Raw genomic sequence first — 24,991 nt, forward strand, 5'->3', positions numbered from 1 at the left:
CTGTTTAAGGAACAATGAAATGCAGCTTATTTATGGCTCCCTTGTGACCAACTCACCCAACAACTGCAAAAAGACAGGGCAACACAGATAACAGTCATACAACACACTAATGAGTCACAGCACACGAGTCAACACAATAATAGAACAGCAACACTTAAGTTAAAGTGCAGTCATGCATTAGTCCAGGCATTTGTTAATAAGCATATGCATGGCATGGACAATATAGTAATTGTTCATATGCTGCAGCAGGGGGCCATAGTAAAACAAACAATAGCACCATAGAGAAATATTGAGAACTAGATTTCCCATCCTTAGGGATGAGAAATGTATAGGAAAACAGTGATTGAGAGCTAAAGAGAGGGCTGAAAATGTGCCTAGTCACTAGGCACATTTTCAGCCCTCTCTTTAGCTCATCGCATGATTTAGATCATGCGTGACGTGATTAAAGCAATTAGCAATTGTATTCGCATTGGTAGGTCAGGAAAAAATATATATACATATTTAAAAAAAATATATATATATATACACAATCTTGTGTATAAGAACAAATATCTTGTTCTGGTTTGAAATACATTGTAGCAGCCGTGTGGTGGTATATATATATATATATATATATATATATACCGGTATATATATATATATATATATATATATATATATATATATATATATACCCCCCCATATATCTAGGTGTGCCCTGGGATTTTTTGGCTATGAAAAGTGTGCATTGGCAGAAAAAAGGTTGGGAAACACTGGCCTAGTGCTCTGAAAATACCAAAAGAGACAGTGATGGACAGACTGACTTGCTGTTAACATGAGCCCGCAGAGATAACACGATTTCAATCAGGATTGTGTCTATGATTATGCAACAACAAATAAATAGATAACAGGGCCCAAGATCTCACAGGCCTTCTAAAGGCACAGAGAGCATCCGGGCTTGTATGCATGCACCTCGCATGGGAACCGCCCTGCCCTCAATTGAAAAGCACTGCAGACGACCGTGTGTGGACCGCCCAGAGCAGAGGTGCCCACACTTTTTTTACTTTGTAATGCTATATGTTTGTGATACAATACTTGAAAACAAAGTATTGCATTTGAGCTGTTTGAGGGTTGGGTTTCAGCTGAGGCCCTTTTTGATGTCAATCAATCAAGTCACCTTAATTCAAGCGGAAGATGCCTTTTTTGTATACAATTTCCAATTTCCGCAATTTCCAATTTCCAATTTCCGCAATTTCCGCAATTTCCAATTACCTCAATTTCCGCAATTTCCAATTTCCGCAATTTCATCATCATGTTATCCTTTTAGACATTTCTGTCTAATAAAATATTCAATTAATCAATCAATGTACAAGGGCAGCTTGGCAGCAATTGTTATTCACAGTAGAAAAAACTAGCACACTCAGTCCATTCAAATAAGTTGACTGATTTTGCAACTCATTTTATTTGGTTGTATTGATTAACTTTTGATTTAACTTCCTCTTCCGTCTGTTTTTCTTGATACACTTTTGACTTTTCTTTTCATGGGACACAATATTGATAATAGTATAATGTTTAATGGGGAACCGTCATGTAACATGAAATCAAGAAAGTGGGACACCTAGTGGTGCTGTAGATCATCATCTTGCACGTGAGAAAGAAAACGACTCAAAACAGAGTAGACCTCTACATGTTCACCATGAAAATACAATTTATTTAAAATACAATAAAGAAGAAAAAAGAAATACAATTGAATTGAAAATATATTGAACATGATATAAATGTTTTAATAACAAGAAAACAAACTATAACTGCATTAGCCTAAAAAAAATAACACCACCCAAAATGTAGCTTTCACATTCCAATGTGTTATTATAGTTGGTTTTGGTGTCACCATATTGCTGGTAATGCTGCCTTCCACATCAGGCAGTAGCCCAGTACTATATAAATAATGTACATTTATAATTATAATATAGCAACATGAAATATCAGATGTTCATATTAAATCAATTATACACATAAAAACAATCATACATACAACTTCACACTCATGCTTTTTTTTGACAGGCCATTTTATTCAAGCATTTTGGTAAAGTTTGCAGTGCATGCATACAGTAAGATGTTCTGAATCAATTATATATCTCTTTTCAAGACTGAACCATTACATTCTATTTTCACTCCTATTCTCTCAATTTGTACCAAGATAAATTCTGATCAAATTAAGCTTTTCTGGTTAAACCACCCTGCACTTACTGGACTGATAACTTTGCCAAATCTGATCAAGAATTATACATTTGAGGTTCACAGAAGGCATGTTCACATTAAAAGGAGCTCCAGAGCACTTTTAGCTGTTCTAAAAGCGGGTTGCAACTAAAGCCGTTTTCAAGTATAGTATTTCTATAAACTGGATTCACAACAGGCTTACAAGGTTTCTCATGGAACTAATCCAGAGACAATGGAACATTGTTTAGGTCCTTTGTAAGGCACCTGCAACTACAGTCACAATACTGCCATTAGTGCAAAACAGGCTTGTGAACAATATTCAAGTATACAAATACAGTATTTCATTAAGCAGTTTGATGGTTGCTAAACATTCATAGTTGTGAAGAAGTAGAAAGTCATTGACTGTATAATTCAGGGGTATCCAAACTTTTTTCAAATGGGGCCAAATTAGAAAATAAGAAAACACCCAAGGGCCAACTACATCTCCTACCTATCATAATGCACTTTCAGACCATATTAAAGTCAGATGAAATGCATTGCATTTCTTTTATTTCATCAATATCAATGGTAATTTTTCAGTTGTGCTGTGAACAAAACACAAAGTCTTTTTTCAGCCTTATTTAACAGTACCAAATGTAACCTCCCCACCCCTGCAAAAAGAAATGAAAATTGGCGATTTTAATGGCTGTTTTCAAGATGTTTTGGGCATAATCTCTGGAACGAAGGTCCAATGTGCTCAGTTTAAAGCTTTTTGGATGTGTGACTTCGAGGACATTAAGCACATTGATTGGCGGGCCTCAATTGGCCTGGGGCCAGACATTGGACACCACTGCTATATATATTATGCCAAAACGTGAATGTTGCTTTGTTTGATACCCCTGCCAACTAACAATTGCCATTATTGCTGGTAATCCCTCCGACTGTAAAATTAAAGTTATTCACCCAGTAAGAAATTACTAGAAGAAATTTGAGTAGTGCTCGCACCCTCCTAAGTTATGAAGTATAAATTAATCTCTTTCATTTATTGCACTTAAATGTTTTACAAAAAAATAAATACAAATTCTACTTGTGATCTAAGCCAGCAATGATGTGCCAATCCAAGTATGTTCAGCCAAGTCTAAATCAAGCAATCAAACAAAATATCATAATAAAAAAACCATAACAAAAATACACACAAAAAAACCCAGTTGAATATCTTTTTCTTTGATCAACCTCTCGGGTTGTGACTTGTGACTACAATATCCAGTGTCAGGAATCTATCAGACAGGTCACATCCAGCTGATGGTGAAGTTTTGGCTAAGGTTGAGCCCAAGATCTGTTACCGTTAATACCTGTTGGAAGGACAAGTGAAGAGAAAAACAAAAAAAAACAGAAATAATTTAAACCTGATGTCTTTCTCTGGTCTGGTTTGGTGAAACACAAAATCTTTGTACCCAGACTCACCTGATTGGCTCTGTAAGTGAATGCTGCATCCTGGGAGTTTACCAACACTCTGGTAGGCTCCTCCTTCACCCCGTAGAAGGAGGTTGTTTCCACAGTGATATAGGTGGCCTCCAAGTGGTTATGAAGCACCTGTGATGTCATCACATTCTAGGAAGCAACGTGATGTGGAATTAGTCACACATCAATACATGCTCAGTATAGTATCGCCTCGGCTTGTCTTATCTAGATAAACAGCATAAGCAAAACTGAAGAGTCTACTGACCGTGTGACCTTCCTGTTCAACGTTTAGCTAATAATAGATAGTTGTACGTAAGTAAGTAACTATAGGTATGCATTTTATGACCAAAGCGGCTCAGTGTATAAATATTAATAGTGACCCTGTGCAAATAGCATTTTTGCTGAGCACAATTTCTCTTGAAATAGCATATATTTAGCATAAATTATCCTACTTAATTGATTGTTGCCAAGCTGTTAGACAACTAACTAGCAATTCCAGAGCAGAGCTGTCCTTCCAGGTTATGGGATACAAATTGCACACCGGGTATGGGAGCGAAAATAATGATCCACAGAATTGTGACTGCCATTTTGGATCTCAGAGCTATAACTTTAGGAAGGCAACCCTGTGGGATATGAGAAGAGTGTCATGTAATATTGGAAGAGCTGAAAATGACAAACAAAACACCGGTTTGTACCTGTGTTACGTTGAAGATTATGTAAGCATACTGTTCTGTCTCGTAGGTGTCAAGGCTCTCCCCGTCATCCCAGAACATGTCTCCACTGGCTGAGCCATCATCAGAGAGGGCAGAGATCAGATGGAGAGGCTGACCACTGCTCACCCACAGCGTAATGTTGGGCCTCTACGCGTACGCGCACACACACACACACACACACACACACATGCACACACACACACACACACACACACTTGTAGAACTGAAATAAACTATTGACGTGGTCTGTTCTTTTATTATAAAAAATAATATTTACCTGGGTAGGTATGACAGTGCCCTCCCGCAAATGCAAGTTGATCTTATCCAGAGGCGCCTGGAGCCTCAGCTCTTCTCCTTTACTTCGCACAGAGTCACCCTGGACAGAAGAACAGAGCTTGAACTGAGCACCTGATTTGTTTTTTTGCACACTGAAGTCGGTGGGGCGAACGGTTCTCGAGTTAAGTGGATTACAGACATACATACAGTATATACAGTATATATATATATGCATTTAAGGTAAGATGACGGAGATGAAACATGGTAAGTAAATCTATGTGAGATGCATGCACATCTTACGGTGAAGTAGTCATACCACAGTCCCTCAGGGAAGTAGCCAGTGACGTAGTCCACACCAGGATCCAAAACTGGTGTCACCAGTAAACTCTTACCCCAGAGAAACTGCCGGTCAATCCCATATGTTCTTATATCCTTGGGGAACCTAAATATTATACAAGATGCAATAAAGTAGGAAAAGATGTACAAAAACCAGACTGTTGGTGAGCGTATTTGGTGTGTTACTCACTCAAACATCAGAGGTCGTGCGACAGTATGTCCAAGTACGTGTGCATGATGGAAGAGAGTGTAAAGCACAGGGTAGAGAGAATAGCGCAACAGCAATGCCTCTTTCATGGCAGTCCGAGCCAGTGGGCTGAATACTGTTGGGTCTTGGGGCTAAAACAGACAAACAACAGGTCAAGTCTAATGTAGTTCAGTGTCTTCCCTGGAGGGAGCGCTCTCCCTCCCTCCAGACATACATGGGTTGGTATTACTCTTCTGTGTTTCACATATGTATGTTGGCACCGATATCCTACCTTCACATCCAATGTATTGTGGTTGCGTGTGAAGGGGTAGAACGCTCCCAGCTGTGTCCAACGGACACACAACTCCTCCTGTGGCTCCTCACTGAAGCCACAAATGTCTGCTCCCACCAACGGAATGCCCAAAATGTTAAAGGTCAAAATGCCTGGAGGAGAGACAGAGAGAGAGAGAAGTGGGCAGGGTGACTGACAACATGATAGGAACTTGTGTCGGCTGTGGTAATGAGTAGACAACATGACAATGAGATCTGAAGCCTCCATAAGATGTCTAACCAAATATCTGACTGATCCGTCACTTTTCCATAATTATAATAAAAGTGTGGCCTCCTTGTCCAAACTTAAGCTATCAATACTAAGTTACTATGTGTGCAGCCTTTGAACGAAGTCACAAAAAACACAATGTCGTGTTGAGCAGCGAAAACAGGCTGGTCAGCTTGTGAGGAGACGTTCTGGGCCTCCGTTGGAGTGAAAAGAGATGGATTTGTATTCATAAGCAATACACTGAAAAGATACATGCAGACCTGTATGTGCTGTTGAATGATCAAACAATTCTAGTAAAAGTCTCATAAAAGCTTTATAACTGTGCATACAAGGGAACATCTCAATGTGTCAGTGAACAGAGACATTACAATAAGTCAACTTAAGTTTGGATCATCGATCTCCAGAGTTACTGGGCCTACTGTATAGTACCACACTTATAAATACCCTTTATTCAACTACACATGTGCACTGACCTGCTATAGAAGTATACAGGTCTTTCCACTGGCTTCGATTGTCTCCCAACCAGTGACCAGAATAAAGGCCCTGGCTGGGGAAAGTGGAGCGCGAGATCACAAACGCTCTCTTACCCAGAATACGTTTCAAGGCACTGGAAACAAGGAAAGAAAGGGTAGAGGAGAAGAAGGACAGGAGCCCAGACAAACATGACCAAATGTAAAGAGGAAACAGGCACTAGCAAATACGTTTTATAAATAGACCATATTGTACTATATGTGTAAATTATGTTGTGTTATGTTATGCTGCTTGTGTTTGTGGGTACCTTGCAGAGGCCTTCGCCTCCATAAGTCCATAGAGACTGTGCATGTTATAGTGCGAAGACATTTTCTGCTTTGCTGACGCACACACAGTTTTAGCTCTTAGCAATCCCCCAAGGACACCTACAAGTGAAAGATTACAATTTGGTTTACAGACAATTATATATATGTGTGTGTGTGTGTGTGTGTGTGTACTTGTCTTGCGTGCATGTGCTTCACCTGGTGTATAAGGTGGATTTTCTAAACTGTTTGATGGACATCCCTTGGTGGACCCATCCAGGAAGTTGGATGGCTCATTCATATCCTAAAACCAAACAGGACACAGTTCAAAGTTGTCTGGCATTTGATTATAGACTAAGGCATGTCAAAAGCAAGTTGTATTAATACTAAAATGGAAGGTCAAGTCTTGCTGATGTATTTTTCCACCCATACTTACGATCCACAAACCATCAAACGGCACCTTCTCATGGAACTTTCTCAGGTTGTCATACCACCATTCATGGGTCACAGGATCAGAGAAATCAGGATATGCAGTCGGACCAGGCCACACCTGCAGGGGCGCAAGGAGAGATCAAACTCTCCCGCACTTTTATAGTTTTACTAAACCATGCCAAAAACTATAGATGTAGGCAACAAAGTCTTATGCACACCTGATAAGCTCTGAGACGGGTGCATAGGCAATGGCAATGTAATAAACAGACATGTGAAATCATTATTATATAATTTATACTGAAACAGCAATTACTGTATCTTCAGTTCACCAGTGGCCATTTTGCAACAGTCAACTTTTCTGGTACGTGCTACTGCTATGGTAGCTGGTGATCTGCTCAAACAAAAATACTCTTATATTATATAACAAACCAAATAAAAAATAGTGTAAGTTATGGTTATTTAAAAAGTACATGCACCTATAGACAGTGTTATGACTCGAGTGGACTGTAGCAAGATGGCCACCATGTGGCAACCTTACTCTCCATTGGCCAGCAGCGTGGGCGAGTCATCTACTGTTGCCTTTATATATGTCTATGCACGTAGCTTACCATGTCTCTCAGCCACCTCAAGCTCAACATAGACAAAACATCTTTGTCCCTGGCAAGTCATGCCTCCTCTTTTCATTTCCATTCACAACACCCTGGCGACTCCTGCTCATTGTTGTAATGAACCTGGGATCCTATGAACAGCGATCTGTCCTTCAAGGCACACATTGCAGCAATCATTTGGTCCTATACACGGAATTCCTGGCCATATTCCTGCACTTGAGATCATCCACAGAATCAGAACTCTCAAGGAGTTGGCCAAACAAACTCCTTATTCAAGCTTCAGCCATCACTTAAATCGCTTGGGTGAGTGTCGTTAGTCAGGCGTCCCAATAATCCGACACCCATAAATGCAACTACCAAGATTACGACTTGCCCCATACTAACCCTATTCCCAAACCCTAACAGCACACAGAAGTCACAGGTGAGTCTTAACCGGCCACATAGTCGGACTAAGGTGTGCCCCCCAAATCGCTTTGGATAAGAGCGTCAGCTAAATCTCTAAATTGTCGCCGAAAGTAGTCCCTGGAGAAAAGACAAACACCGACTTAATTATTCAGTTAAGTTTAGTAATGTTTCAATGAATATGGAGGTAATGTAAATTATGAAATCGGAAAATACAAACCACAAACAAGGAAAATGGTCTGAAACTGTTCTTCCAAACTTGTGAATAAACAACAGCATGTATTGATGGCCCTTTAAATTAAGATTAATAAATAAAACCACATTTAAATTTGGACTTGGACTGAAAGGTATAACAACGTATAGATTACAACAGGATTAAATGGGTTCAAATCAAGCCAAAAATACCAGGCCGTACCTCTGCACCCATGGGAAACGCAGAGAAGAAAGTTATAGATAAAGAACATTCATTAAGGTTCCAAATTATCTACTCAATAATTTAACAAATGTTAAACTGCTGTCCACTAGGGAAATGTTTCTCACCTGTCCAATAAGCGTGTCTCCAGAAAAGTCCTTAATAAAGACTCCTCTCTTCAGCCCTTCATCATATGGCCAGTACGAGCCCTCAGCCTGGGTGCTACTGATACCTGGATCCTAGATGGGGGAAATAAGGGTTGCATCAATGTCAGCTTAGTTCGCACATAAACACACAGGCAGTGGTGGAAAAAGTATGTTTTACTTAAGTAAAAGTATCAATAATGCAATATAGAAATACGTGTTACAAGTAACATTCAGGAAAAGAAAAAAAATACAAAGAAAAAGAGTACTGAAAATTGGAAATACTCTACTAAAGTAAATAATACCTCAAAATTGTACTTAAGTACAGTACTTGAGTAAAAATACGTAGTTACTTTCCACCCTAATAACCATAAGGGCTGCATGTGAACTGCACATAAACACACAGGCGCTAACTCATTAGGACAGACGTACCATGATCATGACGTAACGCTGGTCATGAGCGTGGAGGTCCTTCACCATGTCAGGCAGTGTGGAGAAACTGACAGGGTCAAAGGTGAAGTCCAGGAAATGCTCCATGTAGTCAATGTCGTTCCACTGTACATCCTACCACACACACACACACACACACACACACACACACACACACACACATTATTATTATACTCCCATAGTCACAGTTTTCGTAGCAGAGACACGTCATATGTCAAATTGACCGGCTTCATCAAGAATCATGCATGTCTATTATGTTAACCACTCAAGCCCTATAAATATTTATATTACAACGAATAGTGACAATAGCAAATGTCAGTAGACAAATTTCAAGATCCCATTTCTTTCATTATGCCCACCATTGTTACACTACAGACACATCATATCAAGGTTGTTGCCAGTACTATGATGACAGTCATCGTCGTATTTGGGCAAAGTTTCAGTCCATTTAAAGGTGCTGGAGCTGAGGAGCAAGTGCAATTTGGAAAGAGGAGCTCATACTGGATCCATCTCCCCCTGTTATAATGTATTTCCTTTGCTTAATGATTGAATTGTGTCGTTGTTGTTGAAATGCGCTATACAAATAAACATGCCTAAATGTATTAACTCACCTGGGGTATGCCATCATTTCTGAGTTTCTTGACTACCTCCCAAGTGGCATTGCTAGAGTTGTAACCCCAGCGACAGAGATGGTAACCTAGCGCCCAATAGACTGGCATTGTAGGGTAGCCTGTGTGGGAAGGACAAGTGAGGAGAAGACAGAATAGGAAAATAACAGTGAGAGACAGGGAGTGGGTGTCATTTATAAGAGCAGGACAGAACCTAGAAAAAAATGGCCATGAACTCAAAAGAATACATTACAGCTACGGTAGTGTTGATTTTGATTCTAGAAGAATAATGTCAATCTTTTGTCCCCCTATGAGCGATGGCACCCTAAGGTCTTTGCGAGGGGCCTTCCTGACTAGTGACCAAGGGAGATCCTTGTCATCAGGGCCACCAGAGAATTTATGTAGCTTCTTTTCATTTAAATCCAATCTTTACACATTATTTTATTAAGAAATAATTTGTCAGTGTTTGAAACCATGTCTTGATTTTATAATTTTTGGTGTGTCTTTTGCCAATATATTTTCATGCTTCCACTTTATTAGATGAGAAGCAATACTGATAAAGAAGCAAAACTATAAAGCTGTCTTTTTGTTCGTTTCTAACATTATCGTACATTAGAGGTTCCTGACATACTGACCCACAACGTCAAGGTACTGTCCAATTACTGAAGCAGGATCAGGACCCAGGAAAACATAAAAGTCTAGGATACCACCAATCGTACGCCATGTGATGGCTGGGGCAGGCTGGAGGGAAACATCTGGCAAAATATATAGGAAAAAAAAACAATTATTATAAATTAAAATAAATCATATTTATAAAGAAGTCAATCAGCTTGGGGGTATAATGAACCTGGACTTAATTAATAAAGTTAACTGCATGTAGATCATGGGTATAGGATGCAATGAGTGTTTGTTGTATTGGACACTGGAATTAACTAAATGACAGACATTACTTTTGCACAACATTCATTCACTGTCTTAGAGAATTAGACAGCTCCACCTGTGACCAGCAGGTAGAGCTGTTGAGTTATTATAAGCATCAATAAAATTCACATGACTATGGTTTTGGTCATTAAAACAGGACTTCTGGCTATTTTCCATAACTGACCTTCCATATTGCATGTCTACTCTACATACCAAATACTAACATTAGCACACTAACCCAAAGCGTTGCTGTTTAGGAGGAAGAAGCCATGTGCATTCCCCCCCTCTTCCATGGCCAGATAGAAAGGATGTGATCCATATAAGTTAGTCATTTCCTAAATGGCAGAGGGAGACATCGCTGTGAGTGCTACCAATCTTCATGATGTAAAGTGAGTTTGAAGACAACCTTTTCAAAGCATTATGTTTTAAAAAAGTTAGTATTATAATGTAGTTAGCATTGCAATAGGCCTTTTTGTTGTAGTTCTGCTATTAATATTTATTTGAAAAAGAAAAAGAAAAATAGAGATGCCAAGGGCAGATGCTAGAGGCTAGCATCTTTCAAGGCCACACGGTAATACAAATTCTATTTGGCTGTTTCAGCAGACCCAAATGTAGAATGTAAATCAGCCAACCTGTGGGCCTTGAAGGTATTGCAAGTGGGCCCCAAAATAATTGGCAAAACATTAAGATATCAATGATAAAAACATTTATGTAATTATCATTGGCAACTCCAGTAACATTACACAGCTATTTATGTCAATATGGCTAGGCTACCATGAAAAAGGTCTATTATAACTAGATAATTAAGTGAGCTTGTGCTAACATTACCATTGGAGGCACATCTCTTGCCCACATAGTGAGGGTGTTCCAGTGGACATCATGAAGAAAGGAGGAGCGGTGCTCACCCAGGCCATAGACATACTGGCTAGGCAAGGAACTGGAGAACTGAAGGAACTGATCTGCATAGAAGAGTGGCGCTACGGTCGTGTCCAGACTGGGAAGAAAACAGGAGAAAGGGAAGGGAAACGTTTAGTACTATAATGATAAAAAACAACACTGTATACATCCACAATTGTAACATAGATAACAAAAATATATAATAAAGTACAAGTCAACATAGTGAAGGATACTGGGATGTATGTAACTGATACAGTATAGAGCGTCGCAGTCCCTCCCCCTTTCAGAACGGCGAGTGGCCCAGGAAATGAAAAGCAATGCATTTTTCCCATAGCCGTTTCTGAAAGTATTTATTTAAAGACGGTTACGCCGTGGACAAAGCCAACTCGGATCGTGACAAATCATGACAATGAACACAATATTTTGGGCCGATCAAATCATTAGAAAGAAGAAAATAAAGGCAGGAGACAAGACTATTTGTTTTGTTTTTCTTCTTATAAATTATTTGATCGGCCCAAAATATTGTGTTCATTCTCATGATTTGTCACGATCCGAGTTGGCTTTGTCCGCGGCGTAACAGTCTTTAAATAAATACTTTCAGAAACGGCTATGGGAAAAATGCATTGCTTTTCATTTCCTGGGCCACTCGCCGTTCTGAAAGGGGGAGGGACTGCGACGCTCTATAGTGCAAATAAATGAAGTGCAAGACACTAAACCAGGGGTCTTCAACAGGGGGTAACCCCTAACCGCTCCCATAGAGAAGCAGCTGGGACGAAATAGGTAGACCTATAATTATATTATCAAACAATCTCTATCAGCACCAACCAACCAGAACACCCATTACTCAAAGCTAACACCATGATGGCACTGTTCACCAATTTACATCACCAGTGAGTAAATATAAACAAAAGATCAGAAAGTTATGGCATTACATAATATTCAGTCTAAAGTGTGTGGGGCGAAATGTAATTTTAAATCTAGACACTGACGTAAGCATAACCAAACTTACAGTATAGCTCCTGTAGATGTCCTCTTCACAATAAGACCAAAAGGTTCCTTGGATAGCTCTACGGTGTAGGCTGGACTTTTTGCCTTCTTTGTGGCATTGGGGACAGAAATTGGTACTTCAAACCGTGAATTTGAGGGATCTGTAATCTAAATATGGAAAAATACAAATTATTTATGTTTCCATTATTATACCATTTGAAACCTTTTTTTATTGCAACCAACGTGAGCACCGATGTGGCCAATATAGCTTCATTGGGAATATTTATTTGTGATGAGTTTGCAGAAATGGTACCCATGACAAACACCACAACGGCAAACAACGTTTTCTACAGCCTTGTCGAGGCCTTGGACATAGTGGGGTTGACTAGATTCACACAGTGGGTGAGTACTAGTTAACTGTCTGCAGTTAACTAGTACTGCTTTTCAAGTATACACAACTAGTGGTTGTGTGTACTTCCCAAAACTCATCCCTCGGGCCAGATTGGACCGCCACTGACACGTACTGTATGGTCTGGAAGGAGTTGTATCAATGTGTCTGGCCATCTGAATGCTCTACTCACCCTGACCCGTAGCCTTGTCTCCGTCTCGTGGCGTATCTCCAGATCTAGAGTGAGGATGTCCCCAGGGTAGTAGGTCTTAACCTCTTTCACCAGCCTGCCTTTCTCTCCCAGAGCAGTGTCATCCGTAGACACCACTGAGTAAGAGGGAAACTCTGTGGGGTAGAAGCACCAAGGAACACCGTTCTTCTTACCCGAGGCTTGGATGAAGCAGCAGTTCCTGGCTTCACACAATTCTCTGGTCACGACTAACCCTTTCTCCGGGTAACAGTCAAACCTCCAGGCTTCAGAGGTAGAACCGCACGCCTCCGAATCATGACCAGGTGGTGCAGCAGCACGGTCCAACTCCGTCCATCCTTCAGAGTGTTGTTTCCACGCGGGGGCATGTGGCGGGGGCCGGTGTGGCTGGAGGATGGAGGGAGAGTGCAGCCAGAACATGGTGGCAAGGAGCCAGGCTCCACAGAGAAGCAGCAGCAGAGAGCCCAGCACCAGGAGGGCTGTGGTCGTAGAGCAGGGTGCCCTGCGAGGAAGCAAGGCCTGCTCACATTCGTCTGGCTCCGTCACCTTGAAAACAGAGACATAAAGTCAGATACAGTAGGCCTATATAAATATATACTGCATAATTCACAGTAGAGTACACACAATGAAGTCAAACTGCATCAATAACATTAAAGGCGCACACAAGCACGACACCAGAGGGTCCAGAACCATCAATATCGTTCAACCCAGATTCGGCTCAAACAAGGGGTTAAATTCTGCTGGTTTAATACTGCTATGCCACCAAAATGTGAAATGCCCTACCAACAGTGGGACTCTAAAAGAGCACTTACAGGTGTCTGCAATGTGTAACTGCATGTCCCCTGTAAAAGTTCTAAGCATCACCAGAAATTGTTTACTGTATATATGATGTGTTGCATATTATTGTATATTATTGTTTGTCTTTAAATGTCTCAATGAACTGAATACAGAGGACCTCAATAGAAATAAGCCATAGGCTTTTTTTGGGTTATCCTTTTAGCATACTTTTGTATAAATCTGTACCTCTGTACATTTTTGCAGAATTTAATAAAGTATTAAATCAATCAATCAATCGATTGATCGATCGATCAATCAATACTCTATGGTGGTCCATGAAGTAAATACATACATTCTTAGTCGACTAATGGTTTGTTGACTAATGGATTTGTTCATTTCATTAACAAATGTGTCCAATTTATACATCTTTAAAAATCTAGTGCAGACCAGTGATGCAGTAATCATCTTTCAGGAAATAAGTTTGAATAAGTCATTCAATCTTGTAAAACACATCGACTAATATTCTAACATCTTGGTCAACTGAGACCAAAAATATACAGCATGTCTAGCAACTAGACTCACTGTTAGCAAAACACTAACCAGAAGCAGGACATGCATGTCTGTTCCACACATTAGCCCACATTCAGTTACGTATCCGTGTTTAATTCAGGTAATCATCCAGAGTCCAGACTATGTATTAATGACCCCCAGTTTGATACAAGTTTTATTTAAGTGAAACCCAGTTACCCATGTTGAGAACCAGTGTATTAAGACAAAGACATAATACATCTATCTGCAGTTAGCTTACCATAACTACCTCTTGGACAGGAGCAGGATCCTCTGACACTGCTGCATTGTAAAACTGTACGTCCTCTGGGTTCAGTCGCTTGTATGACGCCATGATTGTGTCTGAAAGAACATTTGAGTTTAAGTTATAAACCCAATGATGGATTGGAGCCAAATGCCACTATTTGTGTAATATTCTATAAGCCAGTCTATTGATACAACTTCAAATCAAACACACTTAGAGGAAATATATAAGAATGTGTTTTCATGTAGAGGTCTGCAGTTCTTTGTCTTCAATATCTTCTTCTGCATTATGGTGCAGTTCCTGATAACATAAGTAACCAGAAATACCAGTAAGGGATGCAGATGCCTAAAGTTAAAAACACGCAAGCCACACATGCATTCTCAATGACCGATTTGTAGATGGAAAATATGTAACTTTCTTTAATATCAAAATAGTTTACAAGCATAAACAAAGTTTTTCCACTATAAGTATTATCCTATTGCATTAGTTTAGTTAAGTCCCATAAATAACGGAGTGCATTGTGAATGTGAACATGCATTCTTCACTGCTAATTAATTTTTGGAAACATGATAATGGCACTGTGCATGGTTCACATACAAACTTAAAGAAAAGACTGTATTTTGGCTGTGTTGTTAGCTTAAATGCAAAGTTCACCATGCACCCCCAGAGATCAAGTGCTTTGTGCTAGCTAAAAACATTCAATGACTTCCCAAGTAATACACAATTACATTACTTTTCAAGTCGTTAAAGTGACAGTTATAATATAAAGTTCGGTTATAAAATCTGTCTTTAGCAGGACAGCTATTATACGGTATTATACTTATAGCTACCAAAGCGCAAGGACACCACAAATGCGTTGTTTACCTTCTGCACGAACAATGTCAATGTCCCGCTTATGTCTTCATTAATACGATAGAGTAGACAGACGAGCAGAATGTTCCACTGACAAGTGCTTGAACGGCTGTCACTGGGCGGCTAAGCATGATTTGTTTATGTACCGCAATGTTCTGGCTACTTCCCTATGGGCTACTTGCTAGCCGTGTCTCCATGAGTTTGTTGATCCAGCAGTTGTCTTCGTGAGAACTCGTAATCTCGACGATGTTCAGTTCGGCTTCTGTGCTTTTCGATTGAAAATACTATTCGTGAGGCATTTTGGCCGCTTCTTTAATTTAACTTAACGAACGTGAGGTAAGAGTTATCGACGACCATGGTTTTAATTAAACTATACAAGACTAGGGTGGTAAACCTCCAATTCTCCAAATAGCGAAGTTCATGCAACACAGTGAACGCACCATGGCAGGGAATTAAGACGTTGCAGTCCTCGTCTGGATAAACGTTACAGATGTTTCATCAATTACCCTGGCTTCAGTTCAGAACTTCAGATACAAGCTATTTGAACGAATTATAACCCAATTAAAAACATTTTACAGTCTGATGTTTTTATCTGTTTAATCCCATCAATTTCAAGAATCATTCAACTAGTAAGTGATTTCCATAATATTATTTTATTTTTTTAGATCAGTGTATAGCACATATTCCAGACAATAAGACATGAGCAACAATGGGCAGTTAGTAAAATTACCCATCAACAATGCTTATAAAGGCTACCGTTGTTTGTGACATAGCTTATCAGGATAATACCTGTTTTTTGTTTTACAATATTCAGATTTGTATTTGGCCATAAGACTTGTCTAGGAAGGAACCAGATGAAACTTGAAGGCACGGTTTGGTTCAGTTTTAATATGCAGACAAACCGTAGAATCGAGCTGCTGATAATGCTACATGACTGGGAATCATAAGACAGTGACATGTTTGATATTAGTTAAAAATACCAATCAATACAACTTTTCTTAATATTATTTCTTCCAAAATGCTGATGGTCCTCTGACTTAACATTCATTTACCACTGGCAGCCGACATTTGCATGGCTAGACATAACAATACAGTTTTACTTGTTTCCTAGACTACTCTCAGACATTATTCTTCCATCTAATAATCATTATAATCCCTTAATATTTCCATCAAATATCCACATAACAAAGTTTGAATGTAAAGTACTGCATGGATACAATTTATATTCGGCCTTGAAATGAGTTATTTGCACAACGATAAATCATCTTAATATTTGTGTGACTTGATATCTAAAGAAGAATCACTTAATTGTCAATCAACACGTTGCATACCCCTCCTACAGTAGATGCACAGTCCCATACTGTATGGTGTATGTGAGGTCAGTGTAGATGTGAATTAGCCATCCTCCAGTCACCTGGAGTACACACTCCTGTTCAAGCTGAGGATCGAACCAGCAACCTTTGAATCACTGGTCCACTCCACCTCATTACTACTGTAACATGGAGTGCATAACAAGTCAAGAGATCTCACGTGGCCTTGCATACATTAATAATGATTTGAGAAAAGACACAGTTTCTAATTTTTTAGGGATGTGCCTCAGATGGATGTTTATCTGGACTTTGTTGTTGTGGGCTTAAAGCTTTTGTTTGCATGGCTGACCTATAGTTTCATTTTAACAGTGTAGAGCCAAAATGGCATTCAGTGGTCTAGGATGGGCATTATGTTGAGGCACTTCCTGGACTGGTCCCTTTCTCTGTATATATATTCTTTTTTAACACCTAAAATTTTACAAACTGTGTCTTTGATATTTGATATAAAACTTATATTTATATGTCTGTGGTTCATACACTGACTAATACGTAATTAGTCATTCTGCTCTGCAACACAGTCATCAACAAGAGAATCATTGTCATCCTGTGAAGAGTAGTCATCTTCATTCTGCTCCCCAACACAGGTGTCATCAACATGACAATCATTATCATTCTTTGAAGTTTCATCTTCATTCAGCTCTCCAACACAGTAGTCATCATCATCTGGAGAATCATTGTCATTCTGTGAAGAGTCTTCTTCATCATGCTCTGCAACACAGCAGTCATCAACTGGCGAATCGTTGTCATTCTTTGAAGAGTCGCCTTCGTTCTGCTCAGCAACACAGGTGTCATCAGCAGGCGAATCGTCATTCTGGGAAGAGTCGTCTTCAGTCTTCACACAAAATAACGACTCGTCATCAGTCTGACCCTGCCCATGCTTACGCTTGTGAAGCCTCAGGCTCTGAGAGCGACTGAAACCCCTACCACATATATTACAGCAGTATGGTCTCTCTCCAGTGTGAAGCCTAAAATGGTTCTTCAGACTTGATGGTCTGGTGAAACTCTTCCCGCACTCGGGACAGTCATACTTCTCTCCAAAATGAACCTTCTCGTGTTCCCTCAAGCGACCAGACTGGTTGAAACTCCTGTCACATACAGAGCAGTGGTAGGGCTTCTCTCCTGTATGCGTGAGGCGGTGCCTGTTCATCGCCCCGGAATGAGCAAAACTCTTGCCACAGTCAGGACAGGAAAATGGCCGCTCTCCAGTGTGAACTTTCTGGTGGCCTTTGAGCTGGCCTTTCTGAGTAAACTGCTTCCCACAAACATTACACTGAAACGGCTTCTCTCCTGAGTGAATTCTCATGTGTATTTGTAGAGCAGACAGCTTATGACAGTCTCTTCCACACAGCCCACAGCAGTAGGAACTCTTTGAGATATTGGTCTCTCCAGTGTGAATTTTTTGATGGCCTTTGAGCTGACTTTTCTGGGTAAACTGCTTCCCGCAAACAGTACACTGAAAAGGCTTCTCTCCGGAGTGTATTCTCATGTGTATTTGCAGAGCAGACATCTTATGGCAGTCTCTTCCGCACAGCCCACAGCAGTAGGACTTCTTTGTGGTCTTATTCTTCGTTTTCGGCTGGTGTGACGCAGGAGGACTTTCCTCCTCAGCAATAATGATGTGATCAGGATCATACCCTGATGAGTCACAAACAGAAATATAACAGGTAAAACATTAAATCAAGTTTAATATACAATACACACAGAAGCCTCCATGAAGTGCTATTGTGCTCGTGATTGACTTGCTTACAGTGCATTATCCCACTTACACCAACTTCCAAAGATTCCTCCATAATTGCCCAAAAATGTTTAAGTAGTCCATGATTCTTACTGATCCATTCTGTCATTGTAGCAACAGTAACATATTTTTGCCACAAGGTGTCATTACTCATTAATTACTACATGAATGAATTAGAACAGTAAGGTGTATTCCATCTGTACTGTCACTCTCGGCCAATCGGAAGTATGTAATCCAGAGTATTTTGTTATTTATTATAGAATATGATATTGTATACATACTAGGTATCATTCACAAATGTCTTTTCTTGGGGATCACTTTGAATGATGACAATTGAATTTTAATTTACACTCCTATAATACATTATCTTACCATCAGCAGCTTCCTCTTCCTCATCTTTCACCATAACTTCAAATTCTGTACTGCTCTCCTGGTGCTGACTTCCCACCATGGAGTTATCCTCACTAGCAGATGTATCGGACACATTTACTGTGAGGAAAATAATAATTACGATTAGAGGGATATATATTAGTTATATTTCACTCCATAAAATGACAGTAAAGTAAGTAATGTTTCACAATAGGAAAGGTCACGTCACGCTTCATGTACCACATAAGGGTTCCTCCTCTTCTTCCTCTTTCACAAGTATAACATTCATCTGTTGAGGACTGGAACCACTTTCATCCACTACATCCTCTGGTACACCAAGCTCACTTCCATACTGGGCCTGGCTACAATCAGGACCCTCGGAGGAGGCTTCAACTTCCTCCACCGTAGTCTGGCTAGCAGAAGCCTGTAAATACATATCAGAGCCGGAAGTAAGAGTTCAGTAATAGATTACCTTGACTAGAGCTATGGATACTCACAGCATTTCTAGTTTGAGCTATGGCCGTCGACAGTGAAAACCAAAAAGTTAAACAATTGAGTATTTTAGTACTTTTGCACAGTGGATGTCAAAGTGGGGTTCCGGGGACGCTATCACATTTCACCCTGTGTGGCCTGGCTATTCCTGTGTGTGGCGTGCACGCAGAGAGAGGGAGAGAGAGAGAGAGGGGGCGTCCTGTGTCGGTCTCGCGCTTGTATCATGGCATCCTGCATGTGCGTGAGATGTCAAAATGAATTGGAATAAAATCGGGTCTGGATCGCATCTTGGTGAACTCTTGCAGTGTGTGATGCCTAGTCGGCTATCAATCGTTTAGTGTGAAAGCCACACAGATATAATGACAGTCGATTTAAAAAAAAAAAGACTCCTGTAGTGTTTTATATTTTTGAGTCCCTGGCACGAATCTGATGGTGATGCTTAACATGAAAAAGTTTGAGAAACACTGGTTTAGCAGACACATTAATCCAGAGTGATTTACACATTGCAAGATCTGAAAAAATGTAAATATATGAAAGAAATAATTGCAGGTATACAACATCAAACCCAGCATATATCTAAATAATATCAAAATGTTGGTTTGCGCTTACCTCACAGCTAATGTTGGCTATCAGCCCCTGGTCTGATGATTCACCACTAGTAACTTGAATAAGGATGGTGTCTGTGTCTGATCCGTTCCTCACATGAGTACATGACCGCTTGTGGTTCCTCAGAGTTCCTGCCAGAGAGAAGTTTCTGCCACAGTCAGTGCAGGTGTATGGTTTTTCCCCAGTGTGAATCCTCATGTGTCTCCTTAGCTCCCCCGGGGCAATGAAAGCTCTTTCGCAATGTGTGCAGGCATACGGTTTCTCCCCGGTGTGTGTCCGCATGTGTGTGGTTAAGGTCCACTGTTGTGCGAACGTCTTCCCACAGTCAGCGCAGCGGTAGGGTGTGATTCCTGTGTGGAGGCGTTCGTGTCTCACTAGTGTGCCGGTCAAGGCAAACCTTTTGTCACAGTAAGAGCATTGGTATGGCCTTTCTCCAGTATGTGTTCTCTGGTGATCCCTTAGCTCTGCTGCAGAGTTACATTTCTTATCACAGTCGGAACAAGGAAACTTTTTCCTCGCAAAGCCAGCAACAATTGCTGCATGCATCGCCTCTAGATGTGTTTTCAAGTGCCAATGACGGGAGAATCTCTTTCCACACATAGTGCAGTGATATGGCCTCTCGCCAGTATGTGTCCGTTTGTGTAGCCTCAGCTCCCCCTGGCTAGCAAACTTCTTCTCACAGTCAGTGCAGGGAAACGGCTTCTCTCCTGTATGAACCCTTTCGTGAATCATGAGTTGGCCCTTCTCTGGAAATCTCTTCTCACACATGGAGCAAGGGTAGGGCTTCTCTCCCGAGTGAGTCCGTAGGTGGCGATGCAGCTTGGAGCCATTGAGGAATACTTTGCCACACACTGCGCAGCCGTATATGGGCTCTGCCTTTCCATTCTCACTTAGATCCAATGGCTCTGATGGCAGAGTGTCTGCAAACCCAGTGTCCTCCTCACAATCTCCTATTTGAAAGGGGAAAAAAGTAAATCATAGGGAAATCTTTTTCCCCCTCAATAATCAATCCCTGACATCTTAGTATTAGTTGGCCTTATATCCCAGTTGTCAAATATATTTGAGTACATCTGTGCTTTGATTTCTGTGGATCTCAGTTTATTTTGCATTAAGTTTCTCAATCCCACTTTCTATTACACATAAATAATGTGATACACAAGCCAATACAGAAAAATACAGGAAACAAAGCATTCTACTGTTAAACTTCAAATACATACTGATCTCAGAAAACGAAACTTCTTCTCCATCAGAATTGATCAGGCCTCCTATTTCTTGCTGATCATCCTCGACCAGTATCAGAGCTTGGCTGAAGTCCAATGGATTTTCAGAGCCCATCTTTTAGATGATGAACAACCTTGTGGGGTTACACACAGACACAGTGGTAGGTGAACAGAACAACCTTGTGGGGTTACACACAGACACGGTGGTAGGTGACCAGAACAACCTTGTGGGGTTACACACAGACACGGTGGTAGGTGAACAGAACAACGTTGTGGGGTTACACATAGACGCAGTGGTAGGTGAACAAAACACAAGTTCAGATTTCAATTAAAAATTATTCAGGATTCCAATTCAAATATAGCAAAAATAGCAGATCTACCAGCTCCAAACGCATCGCAGTGGCTATTTTTGCTACTTTTGTGTGACATCGAATGATGAAGTAGGGCATTATTTTACAAATAAATAAATAATACGGAATAAAATACGGAGATAAGAGGTTTCTGCCCGACAGTATGCAATGTGGAGATAGACGAGTGTGGAAATAGTGGCCCTCTCCATCATCAAAGTTGCCCATGGACATTAGTTGCTTGTATACGTTGTGCACTGTTCTCCTCTATACCAAATCTCTTTGCAAAAAATAGCCGGATACTAGCTCACTCACTCACAAAGCATTGCAACACAACACACTGAGTTGTAGGTCTGCTATGTTTGGCAAATGTTCCCCCCATAATAGGAATGCTGGGGTTGTATCAAATAAACAGACAGCCTGCTTAAAGCCGGTATCCCGAGTATCATTCAAGTGATGTAAACACTGTGGGTTCCATTCAACTGTTCAAAAACATGACATTATCTTGTGTTTTCTATGACTCATGTCATGATGAATAGAAATGTGAACAACTTTACCCCAAAGGCAAAACCAGATTATTTTAATGATGTTTTGGAGACAAGAAACACTTTCCTGTTTTTTTTTTATGTGGGTAATAATAAGTGTTTTTAGATATTTTAGTATCCGTGTCTGTGATAGTGATATCAGTCTAACTCATCTGCAAAGAGAAAGGCCTCGTCACAACCTAAGGCAGAGAGTGCAAAGCCGGAAATGTCAGGCCGGAACATTTCCCCCGGATACGATATTTTTCGACCAATCACAACACTTAATTTCCTTGAGCAGTACTTTGGCCAAAACCCAGCTACTTCCGCCAAATTCCAGCAATGAACTCTACAGCGTAGGTCTTGCCCAGTGTGGACTACATGTTGTCTCAGTAAGACAGCCCTGCCCCTCTCCACAAGGTGGGGTGAGTGCACCAAAGCATTATGGTCATTATAGTAATCCTGAAAAATACAATAGAGCACGCACATCCACTAACTAAACGCCAAGTGCCGGGCCGAGGCCAAAGATAGTAGAAATAAAAAATTACACCGGTGTGAAGTGAGGGGCGCTCTTATCATCGTACAAAACATAATTTGCTCAGACACATGACGTAAATTTAGGACAAAAATTGTCTATTTGCTCGTCCACATATGACGTAAATTCTCCATTCATTGTCAACAGGATTTTAATGTTTGTGTAAAACGAAAATATCTGCACACTGAAGTAAGCTCCAAGGCTTAAAAGGTTCATTTAAGGTTCCTTACACCATAGTGGACATGTGCTACTGTTATCTATTACAAATAAACATTGCGTGACTGGAGTTTCTTCCAGGGGTATATATAATTTATTTTTGCAGCCAGAAAATGTCCCTGTATGCATATTTGAGTGTGCTTGGGCTGTTGTTGTTTTGTTTTGTTAATTTTCTATCCCACGATTTTGCAACCCTTTTTTTCACCCAGATCAATAATTATCTAATGTAATCCTCATGGGCACTACACTTCCTCTGCCAACCTGGGGGTGGGGCAGCGGACTGACCTCATGCTTCCTTCTATGCATGATGAGTCCAAGCCGCTTCTTTTCACCTGACAGGGGGGAGTTTCCCCGGCCGGACGTAACGTGTGGAAGGAGGAACACGTTATTCCGACCAGTAACTTTCCCCTACATCAGGCGCCCCGGCTGGCCAAGGGGAGGTAGTTTAGAGACCAGGATTACAGCATTTTTTTGTGAGGGTACCTACCCTAGGGGACACGGGGAGAACATGCAAACTCCACACAGAAAGGCCCTTTCACCAACCCCGCCTCGGGTATGGGCACTGATGACGCAGAGGAGAGAACACGCCCCCAGCGGGAATCGAACCCAGGACCTTCTAGCTGTGAGGCGACAGCAATACCGACTGTGCCACCTTCTGTTGCCCCTCTTGCTGCGGTGCATACTGTCCAATAACTGGCCATATGTGTCTCTCTGTGTGTACCCAACTGGTATGTCCGTTTAGAGTAAAAACAGCTGCAATACCACTGGGTAACCTAGTGTCACTGTTGAGGCACACAGAGTTCAGAGTATGGGGTTTTACGCTGTTCAGACTATGGGTTTTATGGGTTATGGGTTTTATGGCTTAGAGGCAGACTAGAGACACGCAACCAATCATGAAAAAGTCACTACTAGAGGTAGTAGCAAATGTAGTCCAAGATATTTTCAAGCAGCTGGCAAAAACACTTCCTTATTTATTTTATTTTTTTTAATAATTTTCCACCCATATTTGCTTTGAAGTTTGAATTCATGTTTATGGCATAATAATATAATCCTAATTAACAACAACTGAAACATCATAGCAAACCATCGGCGGAAATTGAAACTGAGATGTAATAAAGATGGTGACAGTCCAGTCAGTACATGATGTTCCGAAGGGACTGTCACTGTCCTCTGGGATCATGTACACATACTTTGAGTTGTATCCCTTTACATTCAAAGACATCAAACAATATAGGTTGCAGTCCACTGCCAACAACCCAGTAATTGTACATTTATCTAAAATGACCTATGTTTCAAAGACAGCCGTTTTGCTTGATAGGATGACATTTGATTTCCAGTGGCTTTGATATTGAAATATGTTCCATAAAGCCCTTCACAATCACGCATCTTCTACTCTAGGTAGCCTACAACGTTAGCTTACTGCAACAAATAACTTCTGACTCCACCATGCATAACATCCCTGTCGGCTAAGGTAGAAGCTAGAACTGGTGATCCTGGGAAACCCATAATATGAAGTTGTTGAAAGAAACACACTGCCAAGCCAATATGACCTTACTCATTCATTAACAACACAGGGATGAACTACATATCTTATTGCTGCTCAGCACCATTTTAACAGCTATACAGGGTCCTAACATGGTTATAATAGCTTACCTAGCCTAGGACATATTTGGAAGCATCCTTAGCCATTGATGCTGCAATCCAAGCAAAATACTACAAATAGAAGTGCACAGCCGCATCCCATCATGTCCCAGTGATATACTGATATTATAGTAACGTTTCTAGCATCTCTGCAAAAAAATCTCATTCGACTAGTGGCTATGTAAGCTAGCTAATGTCTAACAAGAGACAATAGGTCTTTGACAAACCTCGGCATGGATTTCCCTTTAGATACAGAGTATTCGCTCGATAGTTAACCAACACAGATTTGGTAATATATTTTGCTGCTTTGTCACGTTTGTGCTCATTATCATCAAGCAAAGTGTGTGTTTTATCAGCTAGTGACTTAAACTAAATAACTACCGTAGGCTGTTGCACATAACTAGCCCTTTAGCCGCTAGCCTACTGCCATTAGTGTAACAGCTTCCGGTTCATTTGATTTTCTATCAAAATAAAAGCTAAACTTCATTCGTTTCTGAATTTGTCGTTTCTTTCAATCTGTTCAGCCAATGAGAATCCCATCGGCAAATAAAGTGTTCAGC

The 24,991-nt window shown here is 40.6% G+C and overlaps 2 protein-coding genes across 4 annotated transcripts; both read right to left on the reverse strand.

The window, feature by feature from the left end:
- Positions 1-1,673: 1,673 nt before the first annotated feature.
- Positions 1,674-15,812, reverse strand: gaa2 (alpha glucosidase 2). 2 transcript variants are annotated; one of them, XM_080759573.1, is made up of 21 exons: positions 15,392-15,812; positions 14,525-14,625; positions 12,925-13,485; positions 12,366-12,511; positions 11,288-11,453; positions 10,698-10,794; positions 10,174-10,293; positions 9,542-9,660; positions 8,913-9,044; positions 8,466-8,576; positions 6,920-7,033; positions 6,703-6,787; positions 6,489-6,606; positions 6,184-6,317; positions 5,444-5,595; positions 5,155-5,303; positions 4,929-5,070; positions 4,630-4,728; positions 4,335-4,499; positions 3,643-3,789; positions 1,674-3,533 (listed from the first exon to the last, which is right to left on the reverse strand). In XM_080759573.1, the coding sequence occupies exons 2-21, from the start codon at positions 14,615-14,617 to the stop codon at positions 3,468-3,470; spliced, it is 2,916 nt and encodes a 971-aa protein (XP_080615699.1). In that variant the 5' UTR covers positions 14,618-14,625; positions 15,392-15,812; the 3' UTR covers positions 1,674-3,467. The 2 variants fall into 2 exon arrangements, with proteins under 2 accessions (XP_080615699.1, XP_080615700.1); XM_080759574.1 differs by having other exon boundaries at positions 1,674-3,530; positions 15,392-15,811.
- A 201-nt stretch (positions 15,813-16,013) lies between these two features.
- LOC308313004 (uncharacterized protein) lies at positions 16,014-24,839 on the reverse strand. Of its 2 annotated transcripts, none has more exons than XM_080759845.1 (6): positions 24,659-24,839; positions 21,169-21,305; positions 19,955-20,901; positions 19,094-19,277; positions 18,857-18,973; positions 16,014-18,384 (listed from the first exon to the last, which is right to left on the reverse strand). In XM_080759845.1, exons 2-6 carry the CDS (start codon positions 21,284-21,286, stop codon positions 17,243-17,245), a joined length of 2,508 nt encoding a protein of 835 aa, XP_080615971.1. In that variant the 5' UTR covers positions 21,287-21,305; positions 24,659-24,839; the 3' UTR covers positions 16,014-17,242. The 2 variants fall into 2 exon arrangements, with proteins under 2 accessions (XP_080615971.1, XP_080615970.1); XM_080759844.1 differs by having other exon boundaries at positions 24,444-24,839.
- Positions 24,840-24,991: the final 152 nt, after the last annotated feature.

This window comes from Protomyctophum bolini (assembly GCF_963924005.1).
Source record: "Protomyctophum bolini genome assembly, chromosome: 3".
Lineage (NCBI taxonomy): Eukaryota > Metazoa > Chordata > Actinopteri > Myctophiformes > Myctophidae > Protomyctophum > Protomyctophum bolini.

What these genes read in the sequence shown, in the direction of transcription:
- gaa2 (XM_080759573.1), bottom strand. Translation starts at nt 14,617, where the DNA reads ATGGCGTCATACAAGCGACTGAACCCAGAGGACGTACAGTTTTACAAT. An exon ending in AGCGTTACGTCATGATCATG is followed by an intron (nt 8,577 to 8,912) that starts GTACGTCTGTCC and finishes TCCCCCATCTAG; the next exon opens with GATCCAGGTATCAGTAGCAC. An exon ending in AAATCCACCTTATACACCAG is followed by an intron (nt 6,607 to 6,702) that starts GTGAAGCACATG and finishes TTTCACTTGTAG; the next exon opens with GTGTCCTTGGGGGATTGCTA.
- LOC308313004 (XM_080759845.1), bottom strand. Translation starts at nt 21,286, where the DNA reads ATGGGCTCTGAAAATCCATTGGACTTCAGCCAAGCTCTGATACTGGTC. An exon ending in AGTTTCGTTTTCTGAGATCA is followed by an intron (nt 20,902 to 21,168) that starts GTATGTATTTGA and finishes CCTTTCAAATAG; the next exon opens with GAGATTGTGAGGAGGACACT. An exon ending in GGAAGAGGAAGCTGCTGATG is followed by an intron (nt 18,385 to 18,856) that starts GTAAGATAATGT and finishes GTGACTCATCAG; the next exon opens with GGTATGATCCTGATCACATC.